The sequence below is a fragment of the Balaenoptera ricei genome, chromosome 19, assembly GCF_028023285.1.
Source record: "Balaenoptera ricei isolate mBalRic1 chromosome 19, mBalRic1.hap2, whole genome shotgun sequence".
Lineage (NCBI taxonomy): Eukaryota > Metazoa > Chordata > Mammalia > Artiodactyla > Balaenopteridae > Balaenoptera > Balaenoptera ricei.
Window position 1 is genome coordinate 1107280 of NC_082657.1, and position 18323 is coordinate 1125602.

Sequence of the window (18323 nt, forward strand, 5' to 3'; positions counted from 1 at the left end):
CTGCACTGATCGTTTAGCATTTGGACTAAAGTTTGTCAATGGGGAGTCCCGAGGAGATGTGGGCACCTTCTTGCTTATTAGCAATCATTTGGTGATTCATATTTTTCTGTTGGGGTAGGAGAGACAGTGAGGCAATGGGTGAGAGGGTTAGGAGGAAGAGCCTTGGAGACAGGGAGAGTGCCACAGTGGACATTCTTAGTCATTTTGGGTCCCTCACAGTGCTCGGAATAGTGACCAGGACAATTTGGACACAGTCACATCCTGAAGCGAGGTTGTGCAGAAGATGGACAGACCCTTGGAAACAAATCACTGCATATGGCATATGATGGAGGCCAGTATCATATCTGGGGTGACACTGAAGACCCTGTGTGGTTTCCTGGGTTGGTGCTGCTGTCCCTGTGAACAACTTCACAAAAGGGAAGATGTTTGCAGGGAGATGTACACTGGGGGAGGTGGAGCTGGAGGCCCTGGTGGAGATGCAGATGTCAGGTGTAGGTAGTTCATGGTTGTGAGACAGCAGATGGAGTCCATTCAGGGAGGTGTAGAAGAGAAGCCAGTGCACCTGTGCAGTGTAGAGGAAGCACTGTCATCAGAGGCCTGGCAGCTGTGTGCCTTTGTGGAAGCTCCTCAACCTCTCTGAGGTGCAGACCTCTCCTTTCACAAACTGGAAGACTAATAATAGACTGATCACTGGGCAGTTTGGGTAGATAAATGGGGTCATTCACAGGAAAGCCATTGATGTGGGTTCCCAATCAAAAGATAGTTGTGTTCATCAGCATGGGTCTGGGGTATGAGCAGGGTTCTTGGGGGGAGGGAGACATAGTATAAAATTGAGAAAAAGTTGAGAACATATTCTTTCACTATTCCAAGTTACAAGATGGACAAGGTGTTCTTTGAGTCCTCAAAGCTGGATAGGGAGGGGAAAAGAGTGCAGTGACCAGACTACCCATGCCCTGAACCAGGCAACCTGGCATTGAATCCCAGATCCCTGTCTCTTGCTGGGAGATCATGAGTAGAGGACAGCCACCCTCTGCCTGTTTCCTCCCTAGACATGGTCCATTTGCTGCAAGATTAACGCACCTGCATCCTTCTACCCTCTTATCACCTCACACTCCTCCACCCCCAGTGCCCTCCATTACCTTTCGGTTTCCTACTACATCTAAACACCCTCAGGGACTTCCGGTTGTCCAGTGGTTAAGACTCTGGGCTTCCATTACAGGAGGCACAGGTTTGATCCATGGTTGGGAAACTATGGACCCACATGCCACGTGGCATGGCCAACACACCCCCATAAACAAAACACACACCCTTGGTCCCCTCCCTCATTTCCAAGCTAAGGGAATGGGACTCCTCAAAACCCCCTGACACCATCTGTTGTCCTTGGACCAAGCCATAAGAAGGACCGGGGGCTGCAGAGTCCAGAGACTTCTGCATGGATTCTCTCTGACCCCCTCTGGGGTTGTGACGTTGAGGAAGTTTCCTGTCAGCCCTTGTTCTCCATTTCCTTAGTCCTGGAATGGCAGTATTAGCAATTCCTTCCATTGATTAGAGGACAGGGGAGGGTACATGTGTCATGCAAGCCCCTGAGTGCCCAGGTGGTCCCCTAGGTGCCTCTTTTGGGAGGTGGGTAAGGATCCTCCCGTCCTCTGTGTCTATAGAAGTAGGTTCAGGTTTAACTGAAATGAATTTAACAGTGGTAAGGAAAAAATTATTCTGATATTTATTAAAATGGTAGACATTCTTTATTCAGTACCACTGGGATAGGTGTCAAGATTATTACAATATGGGAGAAAATTTTAGTTCAACTTTAGATACAGTAAAGACAACTGAGGATTTATAGACAAGGAGCAAATTGAAGGGTTCAGTGGATGGAAAATTACTAATGGGAAACATCAAGTGTGAGGAGGGTTCTTGCTACATTGACTTAATAAGAATCTTGCTGAAGAAAGACCAGAGACATCAGATATCAAAGACAGGAATTGAGGATTTGATCAGAAGATCAGGTATGAATGGTTGGATTATTCTTACCTAACTACCTTTGCAGTTTTCTTTCTGAAACTGAGCTAAGCCATCCCTGCAAGGATGTGGGAAGGGCCAAGGACCAGTGGGGAAGAGAGCTCAAAGGAATCTGACTAAAGCTTAGGCAAAGAGACAGGGGTCCCAGGTTCAATCCCTTGTCAGGGAATTATATCCCCCATGCATGCCACAACTAAGCGTTCACATTCCACAACTGAGAAGTCCGCATGCTGCAACTAAAGATAGCGCATACCGCAATGAAGGTCCGGCACAGCCTAAATAAATAAATAAATATTTAAAAATAAAATATAGCTTAGACAGAGTCTGTCAGTTCCTGTTGTTCCAAGAAGGAAGAGACCTTTTTTCCTCTGAAGAACACAGGTTTTTTTTCTCATTTGTTTGCTTTTGTTCCTTAAGGAATAGCTGAGAGGAAATCAATATGTACCTGGAAACTGGCAGAAGGACTCCTGTACAACCAAGGCTGTAAGAAACATACACGTGTAATTGGACAGGAAGGGAAGAAAAGTACTGGGGTCAAAAGATGTGTGACTCAGAGGAGAAGGGAGATCACATGGGCAGACACCCACCCTGGCCAGTGAGCTGATCAAGCCACAGACTGAGTGACCCAGTCCTAGGTTCTATGTGGTAGAGGCAAGCCTCCTTACCGGTTGGAGGACCAGTGGGACAGAGAGAAAGGTTGGAGGAGCCTGGACTCTGTTTGGAGGAAGTGTGCATGCTCCCACCTGGCTCTGGGACCGGGCAGAGAGAGGTCCACTTCAGCAGCTGCCGGTTTCCAGTGAGCAGGTTCACCACACACCGCAGCCAGAGCAGAAAAAACGCTCTGGCTCCACTAACTCCATGCCCCAACATGTCGCTGGATCTGGGGCAGTCAAGACCAGGGAAAGACCATTTATGGATGAAGAGGCAGCCCAGTCCCAGGGCAGAGCCCAGATGGGGCTGCGGTGGCCATTGTGGGAACTTGCTCCACCAGTACATGAGAAGCAGCCCACATCTCTGACGGTAGCTGTTTGGCCACAGCTCACCCACTCCACCATACATGCAGAGAAACCACACTGGCCCTGCCTTCTCCCTGTGGAGCGGTGCCACAGCAGGGCGGGAGTGGCGGAGGCTGGAGACACTGATCAGCTGGGAGAGCGTAAGGGGTCTTGTCCCAGAGGCAGGATAATATATCAATAATTGCCCAGCCTGAAGACCAAAGAAAGAGCCCAGAGACAAGGACAGAGACACCAGTGGTTTAATGGATACGGATCTTACTTATCCAGAGCAAGGTCCATGAGAGACACTCTACCATGGTCCCGACACATTAGGTAGGAAGTGGCAGCAGTCTTTTTTACTGTGGAGCAGAGGGAGTTTACCTGATTTAAAGGGAATTGATGTGAGGTTGGCTCATCAATTCTTAGGGAAAGCCACAGAGGAGTATGCCACTCACAGTCCCTTTGATAAACTATCAATGTGAAGAAGTTATGAACTAAAGATTAGAACAATTTCTAGGACTTCCTTGGTTGCGCAGTGGTTAAGAATCTGTCTGCCAATGCAGCGGATGTGGGTGCGATCCTTGGTCTGGGAAGATCCCACATGCTGTGCAGCAACTAAGCCCGTGTGCCACAACTACTGAGCCTGCGCTCTGTGACCCCCATCCCTCAACTACTGAAGCCCGCGCCTAGAGCTCATGTGCCACAACAAGAGAAGACACCAGAATGAGAAGCCCTGAGCACCACAAAGAAGAGCAACCCCCTGCTTGCCGCAATTAGAGAAAAGCCTGTGGGCAGCAATGAACACCCAACACAGCCAAGAAAGAAAGAAAGAAAGAAAGAAAGAAAGAAAGAAAGAAAGAAAGAAAGAAAGAAAGGAAGGAAGGAAGAAAAAGAAAGAAAGAAGAAAAAGAAAGACACACGATCACTAGCTGTGGCTAGAGAAAGAAGGTGGGCATTGACTGATTAGGTCTTATGATTAAGAGAGAAGTTCAGCCATGTGAGTAGGGTGCCAGTGAGTCAGACTTGGTGGAGCAGGGGATGTATAAACAACAAAAATACAGCCATTTTTGGTGCCTGATTATACCTCAGCTTTTCTCAGTTGGGCACAATCACTGATGATGCAGGCAGGAGAGCCTTTTCTGGGGGACCAAAAGTAGTGCTTTCCTTCTTGTTTAGCTGCCTCAGGCCTGCTGAGTATCTCATCTCCGTATTCCCAGTTACGGTCCTGTAGCTTTTTTTTTTTCTCTGACCATAGCTTACAAAATTACTTTTATCACTCCAGTCTGCATGCATTTCAAGAGCAATAGAATAATGTTTACTTGCTTCTAATTACCAGTGGATGTAAACTTGGATTGGCTCCAAGGAGTCTGAGATTATGTCCAAACACTTCAGTAATCAGTAGCATTAAAGACTCTTAAATGGGGCTTCCCTGGTGGCGCAGTGGTTGAGAGTCTGCCTGCCAGTGCAGGGGACGCGGGTTCGAGCCCTGGTCTGGGAGGATCCCACATGCCGCGGAGCAACTGGGCCCGTGAGCCACAACTACTGAGCCTGCGCATCTGGAGCCTGTGCTCCGCAACAAGAGAGGCCGCGATAGTGAGAGGCCCGCAAACCGTGATGAAGAGTGGCCCCCACTTGCCACAACTAGAGAAAGCCCTCGCACAGAAATGAAGACCTAACACAGCCATAAATAAATAAATAAATTTTAAAAAATTAAAAAAAAAGAATAACAGCAGATACTATTTATTAAAAAAAAAAAATCTCGCCAATTCCCTCATGGATCCCCCACACCTTAAGAAGGATGGAGCCTCCTCCCCGCCTGCCCCCCGTTGATTTCCCAGCGCTCCGCGCGATGCTACTTGGCTTTTTTCCTGGTGCTTCTAGTGGGGAGCGCCACTCCTTGAGCCTTTACCCTTACATTACCCAGAAGAAGTTGCGCTAAGGCGAAGTTCATCCAATGAAAATCTAGAAAATGGACATTTCCGGGAGGGAGAACATCAGGGAGGAGGACTTCCGGTGTCTTCGTGGCGGACGTTTTGATTGTTGTTGAGACTGTGGACCTGATCAATAGTTCCGCTGTGCGGTGTTGAGAAAGAGGTGAGAGGCCTAGGAGGCGGAAGTGGACGGTTTATGCGCACTACACGGGCGGGTCTTAGGGACGGGGACGACGCCGCCGCTTGCGGGGAGTAACCGTGCCAACTCCGACCCGGTCGCTGGTCTGTCGCCGTTCCGCTCCGCTCCGCGTAAAGGCTCCGATGGCGGCGCCTGCGCTGACGGACCCACCTCAGGTAAACGCTGCGGTCTCCGGGTTCTCGCCTGCCCGTTTCCCCACCGAAATACGAACGCCCCGAGTGAGCGGCGCCTGGTCACGTCTGCTCCAGGACAGTGAGGGCTTCAGGGGTGGTTTATCTATTTCTGACCACCAGTGTATGCGGTGTGAGTGAGGCTTGGAGATGCAACTGAAGCAGGAACATCCCGGGGACGTGTACTCCGTCTTGTTTCTGCGGGGAACCAAGTTTGAGGCCAGGCTGCATCTGGAGTGGTAGCTGAGAGGTTGTACCTTTCTTCTTAGGGCCCTCGGAGCGGTGGAGAGTTTTGAGCAAAGGAAGGACACGATCTGAGTTAGGCTTTTGAAAATTCTCCAAAGCCTGTTCAGTGGAAGAAAAGACTGTAGGTGGGTGATGAGGACTTTGAGGCAGAGGGAACTTGTGGCTTTTCCAAGGTCACAACTGATAAACGGTAGCACTGGGGACGGAGGCAGGCAGGGGAGATTAGCCAGTCAGCCCGAGGTTACCTGGCTCTGGTACCGCCAGGGGACCAGGGAAGGCCTGAGCCCCTGGAGTACCGCCATGGTCACTTTCTTCTATGGCCTGCTTGTTCCCACAGATTCCCAGGGCTGCAGAAGCACTTTTGGTAAATGGAGGTTGTCCCAATCCCTCACTTGTTTTGACCCCCACGCACACATTCTCTGTATTTGAGGTGTCTTAGGGCTCTTCACCTGCCATTCTGCTAGCTTTTTGGTTTGGGGACCTTGGAGAATCTCATGCTCTGGGTACTGAGTGCAGACCCAGACGTTCTATGGAGGGAGTATGGAAGGTTACTCCTAGAACCCACACCAGTATGTGGAAGTACTTTGAGGTGAGGTTGAGTTGGTTTAGGTAAGTGCAGGTCTCCTTTATTTTCTGGTGGGAATAAACAGCACAGAAGAGCAGGATTTCGGCTTCAAATGACTGCCTGTGTGTTTTGAAGGCAATGGGAGGTTCAGATCAGAGGAGGGAGGTTTTCTTCCCCAGGTCTCAAGTGGCTCCATCTCATTGGGCAGTAGGGGAAATGTGTGGGAAGATGGATTGTGGGTTTTCAGGAGTGAGACCGTTCATGGTTTTATTTGTCCCTGTTATACCAGGGCAGTGTGACCTTTGAGGATGTGGCCGTGTACTTCTCCTGGGAGGAATGGTGTCTTCCTGATGAGGTTCAGATACACCTGTACCTTGATGTCATGCTGGAGAACTTTGCAGTTGTATGCATTCTGGGTAAGGCCCTCACACCCACCCCTATCCTCTGAGCTAGGTTCTTCCTTTCTTCTCTTCCTCAGGGGCAGCTCTGTCCTCACATCTGGAACATGGGCACTGCTTTCTTCTTAAATTCCTTGGTTATGTGCTGTGGTTACTATGGCTAGGCAGAGTGCATCCCTAGTCCTTAGTGCCCGAACACCCGTAGCCCCAAAGTTACAGGTAAGGATTCAGGGTCAGTAGTCTTTTTTTGTTGATTGTTTTTAATTTTACTGAAGTATTGTTGATTTACGATTTTGTTTTAATTTCTGCTGTACAGTAGGTCCCTGGTTATCCATTTATAATACAGCAGTGTGTACATGTCAGTTCCAAACTCCCTAACTATCCATCCCCTTCAGCCTTCCCCCTCAAGTTCATTCTCTAAGTCCGTGAGTCTGTTTCTGTTTTCTAAATAAGTTTATATGTATCAATTTTGTTAAGTTTCCGCATATAATCGATAACGTACGTTATTTGTCTTTGTGTTTGTGACTTACTTCACTTAGTATGACAATCTCTAGGTCCATTCATGTTGCTGTGAATGGCATTATTTCATTCGTTTCAATGGCTGAGTAATTTTTTGTGGTATATAAACACTACATTTTCTTTATCCATTCAACTGTCTATGGACATTTAGGTTGCTTCCATGTCTTCGCTATTGTAAACAGTGCTGCATTGAACATTGGGGTGCATGTATCCTTTCAAACCATGTTTTTGCTGGATATATGGCGAGGAATGGGATTGCTGGAATATATGGTAACTCTATTTTTCATTTTTTGAGGAACCTCCATACTGTTCTCCATAGTGGCTGTACCAATTTACAGTCCCAGCAGCAGTGTAAGAGGTTTCCTTTTTCTCCACACCCTCTCCAACACTTGTTATTTGTAGTTTTTAAATGATGGCCATTCTGACTGGTGTGAGGTTATACCTCATTGCATTGAATAGTTTTGATTTGTATTTTTCTGATAATTAGCGATGATGAGCATCTTTTCATGTGCCTATTGCCCATCTGTGTTTTTGCTTTGGAGAAATATCTATTTAGGTCTTCTGGGTTGTTTGTTTTTTGTTATTGAGTTGTATAGCTGTTTAGATATTTTGGAAAATTAAGCCCTTTTCAGTTATATTATTTGGCAATAGGTTATCTTTTTGTTTGGCTTATGATTTCCTTTGCTCTGCCAGAGCTTATAAGTTTGATTAGGTCCCATTTGTTTATTTTTGCTATTATTTCTGTTGCCTTGTTAGGGTCAGTAGTCTTCCCCTCTACCTGGTGGTAGATCCCTCCTTGTTTGCCCTTTCTATGGCCAAGTGACTGTCCAAATTAATGGTACCCAGGTTTTGCTCCATTTTGGTACCTGACATTTTTTTGTGTGACTGTGTGACAGTATTTTCACTGATCTGGTCACTACTACAATAGACCATGAAGTGTGGCTGCAAGACACTTTTTCAAGGTTCCAGTTTCTCTGTATCCATGTCAGCATCTGTTATTTTCTTTCTTTCTTTTTCTTTCCCTTTCTTTCTTTCTTTCTTTCTTTCTTTCTTTCTTTCTTTCTTTCTCTTTCTTTCTTTCTTTCTTTTCCTTCTTTCTCTTTCTTTCTTTTCTTTCTTTCTTTCTTTCTTTCTTTCTCTCCTTCCTTTCTTCCTTTCCTTTCTTATTAATTAATTAATTTATTTTGGTTGTGCCAGGTCTTAGTTGTCGCAGGTGGGCTCCCTAGTTGTGGCTTGCGGGCTCCTTAGTTGCACCACACAGGCTACTTAGTTGTGACATGCAAACTCTTAGTTGTGGCATGCATGTGGGATCTAGTTCCCTAACCAGGGATCAAACCCCGGCCCCGTGCATTGGGAGCACGGAGTCTTAACCACTGCGTCCCCTGGGAAGTCCCAGAATCTGTTATTTTCTGTTCTTTTGCTTTGTTTTGTTTTGCCCTCACTGAGGGGCATGCAGAATCTTGGTTCCCCAAGAAGTGATGACCAGGGATCGAACCTGCACCCCCTGCAGTGACAGCATGCAGCCTTAACCACTGGACCGCCAGGGAAGTCCCTGTTATTTTCTGTTCTTTTGATCATAGCCATCCTAATGGGTGTGAAATGGTATATCTTTCCCATTTCAATTACATCCCCTTTGGTGTGCTTATTGGCCATTTGTATATCTTTAGAAAAATATCTGTTCAAGTCCTTTTTTCTTAATTAATCAAGTTGGTTTTTTGGTTGTTGTTGAATTACAGATTTATCCATAGATTCTGGATATTAATCCCTTTTTTTTTTGGTTTTGTTTTAGTGGTTGAGCTATTCTTTTTTATTTTATTTTATTTATTTGTTTGTTTGTTTATTTATTTATTTATTGGCTGCGTTGGGTCTTACGTTTTTGCGTGCGGGCTTTCTCTAGTTGCAGCGAGCAGGGGCTACTCTTCGTTGCGGTGCAAGGGCTTCTCATTGTGGTGGCTTCTCTTGTTGCGGAGCACAGGCTCTAGGCACGCTGGCTTCAGTAGTTGTGGCACATGGGCTTCAGTAGTTGTGGCTCATGGGCTCAAGAGGGCAGGCTCAGTAGTTGTGGCATGCGGGCTTAGTTGCTCCGCGGCATGTGGGATCTTCCCGGACCAGGGCTCGAACCCATGTTCCCTGCATTGGCCGGTGGATTTTTAACCACTGCGCCACCAGGGAAGCCCTTAATCCCTTTTTGTATACGTGTTTTGGAAATGTTTTCTCCCAATCTGTGGTTTCTTTCTTACTGTGTTTATAGTGTCCTTTGATGTTAAAAAGTTTTTCATTTTTTTCCATTTTCCCTCCAGCTTTCTTGATGTATAATTGACACATAAGATTGTGTAAATTAAGGTATGAGACCAAAATTGTTCATTTTTATGAGGTTGGTTTGTGTATTTTTCGTTTTGTTGCTTTTGCCTTTGTTGTCAAAGGCAAGAAATCATGGCTGAATCCAACATTTTGAAGCTTTTCTTGTTTGTTTTTTCTTAGAATTTTTTAGTGTTAGCTCTTACGTTTAGGCCTTTGATATATTTTGAGGCCTTTGTTTTGTTCTATAGTTTAGGCCTTTGATATATATATATTACGTTTAGGCCTTTGAATTTTTGTGTATGGTGTTTGGTAAGGTTCTAATTTCATTGTTGTGCAGGTGGGTATCTGGTTTTCCCAGCACCATTTGTTGAAAAGGCTGTCCTTATTTCAATGTAAATCATCCTCTTGTTAGTAATTATTGCATCATATATTTGAGGGTTGATTTTTAGTTACTCTAGTCTCTGTTCTAGTCCACTGGAGTATATATCTGTCTTTATGCCAGTAGCACTTTATACTGTTTTGCTTACTGTAGCTTTGTAAGAAAGTTTGAATTCATGTGTTGTGAATCCTTCAACTTTGTTGTTTTTCACAATTGCTTTGGCTGTATCGAATCCCTTGAGAATCTATGTGAATTTAAATCTGAGTTTTTCTGTTTCTTGAAGGCGTCATTGTTTTTGATAGGGATTGCATTGAATCAAAAAATCCCCCATGTGAGTGTTAAAATTGATGAACCTTCACGAACACATCATTATCACTCAGAATCTAAAGTTGGCGATAGAGTTCACTTGTGGTGTTGTACATTCTGTGGGCTTTGATAAATGTATAATGACATGTATTCACCATTATAGTATCATACAGAATGTGTTCAATTTTCAACTAAAAATTCTCCGTGCCCCACCTGTTCATCCCTTCTTCCCCTGTACTCCTTGGTATCCCCTGATTACTTTTTTACTCTGTCATTAGTTTCCCCTTTTTGAGAATGTCATATCCTTGGACTCATACAGCATGTAGCCTTTTCATCTTGGCTTCTTTCACACAGTAATATGCATTTAAGTTTTCTGCATGTCTTTTCATGACTTGATAGCTCATTGCAGTTTAGCTGTAAATAATGTTGCTGTTCTCTGGATGTATCATGTTTATCCATTCATCTACTGAAGGACTTCTTGATTACTTCCAAGTTTTGAAAGTTATGAATAAAGCTACTGTAAATATCTGTTTGAAGGTTTTTGTGTGGATGTCCGTTTTCAACTCCTTTGTCTAAATACCATGGAGTACAATTGCTGGAGGATATAAGATTATGTTTAGTTTAGTAAGAAAGTACCAAACTGCCTTTCATGGTGGACTCTACCATTAAGCATTCCAATCGGCAATGAATGAAATTCCTGTTGCTTCACACCCTTACCAGGATTTGGTGTTGTCAGTGTTTGGATTTTGGCCATTTTTATAGGTATGTATTGGTATCTGCACTTTTTAAATAATTTATTTATTTTATTTTTATTTATTTTTGGCTGCATTGGGTCTTTGTTGCTGTGCATGGGCTTTCTCTAGTTGTGGCAAGTGGGGGCTACCCTTTGTTGTGGTGCACAGGCTTCTCATTACGGTGGTTTCTCTTGTTGTGGAGCACAGGCTCTAGGCGCACAGGCTTCAGGAGTTGCAGCATGGAAGCTCAGTAGTTGTGGCTCGCAGGCTCTAGAGTGCAGGCTTAGTAGTTGTGGCACATGGGCTTAGTTGCTCCACGGCATGTGGGATCTTCCTGGACCAGGGCTCGAACCCGTGTCCCCTGCATTGGCAGACGGATTCTTAACCACTGCACCACCATGGAAGCCCTGGTATCTGCTTTTGAGTTTAATTTGTATTTCCTTGCATCTTTGTATATGCTAAATTTTCACGTGGATGTCTTTTAATGAGGCGTCTGTTAAGGTGTTTTGCTCATTTTGTATTTAGGTTGTTGTTTTCGTATTGAATTTTAAGGGTTTTTTGTACTTAACTTTTAGACCCATGATCCATTTTTTTTTAAAATTTATTTATTTAGTTATTTTATGTTTGGCTGTGTTGGGTCTTCGTTTCTGTGCGAGGGCTTTCTCTAGTTGTGGCAAGCGGGGGCCACTCTTCATCGCGGTGCGCGGGCCTCTCAGTATCGCGGCCTCTCTTGTTGCGGAGCACAGGCTCCAGACGCACAGGCTCAGTAGTTGTGGCGCATGGGCCCAATTGCTCCGCGGCATGTGGGATCCTCCCAGACCAGGGCTCGAACCCGTGTCCCCTGCATTGGCAGGCAGATTCTCAACCACTGCGCCACCAGGGAAGCCCCCATGATCCATTTTGAGTTAATTTTTTGTGAAGGGTGTAAGGTTTGTGTCTAGAATTCATTTCTTGGCATGTGATGTTTGGTTGTTCCAGTACTATTTATTCAAAAGACTTCATTTTTCTCCATTGTATTGCACTTGCTCATGTGTCAACGGTCTGATTAGCGTATTTCTGTGGCTCTATTTCTGCTCTGTCAACACTGTTCATTGATTAGTTTCTCTATCCTTTCAACAATACCACATTGGTTTGATTACTTCTTTTTTTTTTTTTTTTTGCCTGCTAGGCCTCTTGTAGGATCTTAGTTCCCCAACCGGGGATTGAACCCCTGGCCCTCAGCAGTGAAAGTGTGGAGTCCTAACCAAGGGACCACCAGGGAATTCCCAGGCTTGATTACTTTAGATACTGTCTTATTTTACTTTTTCTTTCTTTCTTTCTTTCTTTCTTTTTTTTTAAGATACTAAGTCTTGAAGTTGAGTAGTGTCAGTCTGCAACCTTTGTTCTTCAGTATGCTGTTGGCTATTCTAGTACTTTTGCCTCTGTGTATAAACTTTAGGATCAATTTATTTATATCCACAAAATAACTTGCTGGAATTATGACTTGGATTGCATTGAAACTATAGGTGAAGTTGGGAAGAACTGACATCTTGACTGTAGTGGATCTTCCTATTTATGAACGTGAAATATCTTTCCATTTATTTAGTTCTTTGATTTCTTCATCACAGTTTTATAGTTTACCTCATGTATATCTTGTACATGTCTTGGTAGATTTATAACTAAATATTTCTTCCTTTTTCTCTCCATTTGTTCGGGGGTAGGGGTATTAATGTACATGGTCTTGTGTTTTTAATTTCACATTTCACTTGTTTATTCCTGATGTATAGGAAAGTGATTGACTTTTGTATCTTATCCTTGTATGCTGAAACTTTGCTATAAGTGTTTCCTAGTTTCAGTATTTTTTTTTGTTGTTGTTGTTCTATATTTTGATTTTTACATAGCTGGTTATATCATCTGTAAATGAAGGCAGTTTGAGTCCTTCCTTCCTGATCAGTATAACTTTAATACAACTTTCTCTTCTCATTGCATTAGTTATGACTTATAGTGTGAAGTCGAAAGTGAGTTGTAAGAGGGAACATCCTTGCTTTCTTCATCTTACTGGGAATGTTTCTAGTTTTTCTCTAGTAAATATGATGATAGCTATAGAGTTTTATTTAGATTATCAAGTTGAAGTTTTTTTCTATTTTTAGATTACTAGGAAATGGAGATTTTGATCATGAATGGGTGTTGGATTTTCTCAGATGCCCCCGACCCCACATCTGTTGATGAGATCATGATTGGTGGATTTTTTTTTTTTTTTTTGGCTGCACCACAGCTTGCAGTGTCCTAGTTCCCTGACCAGGGATTGAACCCAGGCTAAAGCAGTGAAAGTGCTGAGTCCTCACCACTGGACTGCCAGGGAATTCCTGCAGGTTTGTATTTAAAGTGGGTTTCTGAAAAAAATAATAATAAAAAAAAATAAAGTGGGTTTCTGGACTTCGTTGGAGTGCATAGGGGTTAAGAATCCACCTGCCAATGCAGGGGATACAGGTTTGAACCCTGGTCCGGGAAGATCCCACATGCTGTGGAGCAATTAAGCCCATGCCCCACAACTACTGAAGCTGGCATGCATAGAGGCCATGCTAAACCACAAGAGAAGCCACCACAATGAGAAGCCCATGTACCACAACAATAGAGTAGCCCCCGCTCGCCATAACTAGAGAAAGCCCACATGCAGCAACAAAGACCCAATGCAGCCAAAAATAAATTAAAAATTAGGGCTTCCCTGGTGGGTTAGTGGTTAAGAATCCACGTGCCAATGCAGGGGACATGGATTCGAGACCTGTTCCAGGAAGATCCCACATGCTGTGGAGCAACTAAGCCCGTGCACCACAACTGCTGAGCCTGCACTCTAGAGCCCGAGAACCACAACTCCTGAGCCTGTGTGCTACAACTACTGAAGCCCGTGCACCTAGAGCCTGAGCTCTGCAACAAGAGAAGTCACTGCAATGAGAAGCCCGCGCACCACTACGAAGATTAGCCCCTGCTCGCCGCAACTAGAGAAAGCTGCACACAGCAACAAAGACCCAATGCAGCCAAAAATAAATAATAAGTAAATTAAAATTTTTTTCTTAAATTAAAAAAAAAAACCACAATGAGATACCACCTGACACATGTTACAATGTCTGTTATGAGAAAGACAAGAAATAAGTGCTGGTGAAGTTGTGGAGAAAAGGGACCCCTTGTGCACTGTTGGTGGGAATGTACATTGTTGCAACTACTATGGAAAACAGTATGGAGAATCATTACAAAGTTAAAAAGTGAACTTCCGTATGGTTCGGCAATTCCACCTCTGTGTAGTTATCCACAGGGAGTGAAATTATCATGTCAAAAAGATATCTGTACCTCACGTTTATTGCAGCATTATTTACCATATTCAAGAGATGGAAACAACCTAAGTGTCCATTGATGGATGAGTGGATCTAACAAACACGTGGTATATATGGCATATTATTCAATATTATACAACCATAAAAAAAGATGGAAACCTTGCCATTTGCCTCAACATGGATAGGAGGACATTATGCTAAGTGAAATAAGTCAGAGAGAGAAAGACAAATCCACTTGTCCCACTGTTTCCATGGAGGATTGGTTCCAGGAGCCCCTGCATATACTGAAATCTGTGGATGCTGAAGTCCCATAGTCAGCCCTCTGATTCTGAAGTTTTCCCATTTGTGGATTCATCCAACTACAGATCATGTGATCCTGTGTATATTTGTTGAAAAATATCCATGTACAAGTGGACCCAAGCAGTTCTAACCCATGTTGTTCCAGGTTTAACTGTACAACATGAGTATACTTACATGTTGAATCTTTTTTTTTTTTTTTTAAATAACGGACCTAATTTTTTTTTTTTTTTTAAACTTTGGGTTTATTTATTTTATTTATTTATTTATTTATGGCTGTGTTGGGTCTTCGTTTCTGTGTGAGGGCTTTCTCTAGTTGTGGCAAGTGGGAGCCACTCTTCATCGCGGTGCGCGGGCCTCTCACTATCACGGCCTCTCTTGTTGCGGAGCACAGGCTCCAGACGCGCAGGCTCAGTAGTTGTGGTGCACGGGCCTAGTTGCTCCACAGCATGTGGGATCTTCCCAGACCAGGGCTCGAACCCGTGTCCCCTGCATTGGCAGGCAGATTCTCAACCACTGAGCCACCAGGGAAGCCCCCACATGTTGAATCTTTAAAACAAGAACAACACCAAACTCAGATACAGACAAAGGATTAGTGATTGCCAGAGTGGGGCAAGGTGGTTAGATGAAGTGAGTGAAGGGTGTCAGAAGTTACAGACTTCTAGTTATAAGATGAGTAAGTCCTGGGGATGTAGTGCACAGCATAGTGACTTTAGTTAATAAAACTGTATTGTATATTTAGAAGTTTCCAGAAGGGTAGATCTTAAAAGTTCTCATCACAAGAAAAAAAAAAATGTACCTATGTATGTTAACTAAACTTATTGTGGTAGTCAAAGCAGTGTATACATAAATCAAATCATGTGGTACAACTTTAAGGAATACAGTGTCTCATGTCAGTTTTATGTCAATGAAAGTTTTTATCTTCTCTGATGCTCTTCCTTTCTCTATGAAACCCAAATTTTTTGATCTATATCATTTTTCCTCTCTGAAGAACTACTTCTAATATAGTCTCACAATTTTTCTGTGTCTAAGAACGTGTTTATTTCATCATCAGTGTTGAAGATTTATGTTGCTGGTTACCAAATTCTAGGTTGGTGATGTCCCCTCCCCTTTCCCACTTTAAATATTTTACTCCATTCAGTTCTTATTTCCCTGAGTTCTAAGGAGAATTCAAATGTAATTGCTTTTTTTTTTTGGCCCCTCTTGGGAAAGGTGTTGATTCCTTTAGCCTCTTTTAGGTTGTTTTCTTTTTTTCTCTGCATTTGAATGTGGTAAGCCTAAAGATGTAGTGTTTTTGGCATTAAACCTGCCTCATGTTCCCTGAGCTTTCTGGATCTGTTGGTTGGTGTCTGACATCATTTTGTTAGAAATTCTCCATCATTATTGCCTCAGTTATTTCTTCCATTTCTTTTTTTCATTCTGTTTGAGATGTTTCCATACGTGTGTGTTAAATCTTCTGTAGCTCTCCCAAGCGTGTTGTATATTCTGGTATTTTTTTTATTTTATTTTTTGTCATTTTTCAGTTCACTTTTCAGTTTTGGAAGTTTCTCCTAAGAGAACATGAAGCTTAAAGATTCTTTCCTTAGCTGTATGCAGGGTATGAATAAGCCCATCACGTCATTCTTAATTCCTGTTATAGTGTACTTGATCTTTAGCATTTCTTTTTGGTCCATTGTTAGAATTTTCATGTCTCAGCTTACATTTCCCTTCTGGCGTTGTATGCTGTCTGCTTTATCCATTAGTAGACATTAATTAGCATATTTGTCATAATTATTTTATATTCCCAGTGTAATCATTCACACATCCCTGTGATATCTGATTTTGATTCTGAAGCTTTGTCTTTTCAAACTGTTTTGTGGGACACTGCAGGTCTTCAGAAGACGCCATGGTTGCAAAGAGTTAGATCAATGAGATTCTGCCAGTACAATAGTTGTTTAGGTGGGGAGATACATTCCTAACATTTTGTACTCCATCCACTGTACATCCTTCCCTCTGGCTCCACCGGATGTTCTTTTTTTTTTCGGCCACGCTGCGTGGCATGCCCGACCAAGAATTAAAGCTGTGCCTCCTGCATTAGAAACAAAGAGTTTTAACCACTGTACCACCAGGAAAGTCCTTCCACCAGACATTCTTTATGTAATATTTAAATATTGTGTATTGTGTACTGAGTTCCTCTGGGCCAGTGTTGGCTATTCAGCCATCCTGATTATGTTAGGACTTGTATCATTTGTGGCCCGTGTAGTTGGCCAGATCGCGATGGAGAGTCCTTGGGGCTTTACGGGATGGACATGACTCTGGTTTCAGCAAAAAGCCTCAGAGGTAGCCTGATTATGATGAATGGCAGCTGGGAGAGGCTATGATATCAGGGCTGTGTTCAAGTCATATCAGGAAGTATGAATTCCTTTTGAAGAGCGTTTTAGTGCCACTGTCGGTGGCTGCAAAGCACTTCTCTCGACTTTCTCCATTCGTGACATTCTGCCAACTTGTCATTTCTACTACTTCCCATTTTTAGTATGACTGTGGCCTCGGATTCATTCTCTAACACCTCTCTAAACCACTTATCTTATGTGGTCTTTACACCACTTTTCCCATAGTACCTACTGACACTGTTTGTGTCCTCAACATAATGAATCCTTCAATATTTCTTGAATGTCAGAGACTTGTTTGCAATCAGATTTTTGGAGGTCTGGACATACGCTTCTGTACACTATCACAGGTCACCAGGAGATGGGGTCCTGGTAAAACCCATTGACAGAGGAGTGAATTGTGGAAGATGCCTATCGCCTTGGGCCACATACAGTCCTTGTGTCCTGTACTTGGTGAGAGCAGCTGCTTCTCAATTTGGCCCCAAATTCATTTCGTGAATACTATCCTGTGGACTCGTTCTTTGACTTGTCAAATGTAGAAATGTGATGGCCTTACTCCCCCCAATAAAGTCAACATGAACTTCACCATCACTTCTTTGTTTTCAGGTTCTTTTCCTGGAGTTGAGAATGAAGAGATGCCTTCTGAACAGAGCGTATCTGCAGAAGGAGTGTCACAGATGAGGACCCCCAGGGCAGGTTTGTCTCCTGAGAAGACCCAGCCCTGTAAGATGTACATTGCAGTCTTGAGAGACATTTTGCACTTGGCTGAAGAGCAAGGAACAAATAGGGAGCAGAAAGCATACACATGTGGGGCATGTGGGAAACAGTTCTATTTCACTGCAAACCTTCAAGAGCACCAGAAGCAGCACATTAGAGAGAATCCTGTATGATATGGTATGCGGAGACCCTCATTTTGGAAAAGCTACTCAATCCACACAATAGGGAATCTACCTACCTACATGGAGATTGGGTACAACTACGTGGCCAACATGGAACTGTTCTGGGCAGTGTGAGGGACACGGAAGGACTAAGAATGTCCAGTGTGACCCTACGTGGCCTGGTCTCCAAGCATCCTCTTCCTAAGCCCTTGATCCATTGCCTCACTGTTCCTTCCATCCCTCCAGAAAAATGTTAACTCACCAACATGATGATTTTTAATTAGCAAGAACTTGCCCTCCCCCCCTTGGGACCCACACTTGATCAACGTACCTTAAAAGCTAAGACTGAATGCAGGCTGACCCCTCCCATGAAGACTTAAAAACCTGTGTATAAAACAATTATAATTTTAGGGGCTTCCCTGGTGGTGCATTGGTTAAGAATCCCCCTGCCAATGCAGGGGACACGGGTTAGAGCCCTGGGATGGGAATTTCCCACATGCCACGGAGCAACTAAGCCCGCGTGCTACAACTACTGAAGCCTGCGTGCCTAGAACCCATGCTCCGCAACAAAGAGAAGCCACTGCAATGAGAATCCCACGCACTACAACGAAGAGTAGCCCCCACTCGCCGGAACTAGAGAAAGCCCGTGCGCAGTAACGAAGACCCAATGTAGCTATAAACAAACAAACATAAATAAATAAATGTATTTTTTTTA

At 43.7% G+C, this 18323-nt stretch overlaps 1 protein-coding gene across 1 annotated transcript; it reads left to right on the plus strand.

Annotated features, from left to right (window-relative positions):
• The first annotated feature begins 4328 nt into the window (after positions 1–4328).
• Positions 4329–18323, plus strand: LOC132354031 (zinc finger protein 211-like). The gene is made up of 3 exons (XM_059905571.1): positions 4329–5296; positions 6412–6538; positions 17337–18323. Exons 1-3 carry the CDS (start codon positions 5264–5266, stop codon positions 17618–17620), a joined length of 444 nt encoding a protein of 147 aa, XP_059761554.1. The 5' UTR covers positions 4329–5263; the 3' UTR covers positions 17621–18323.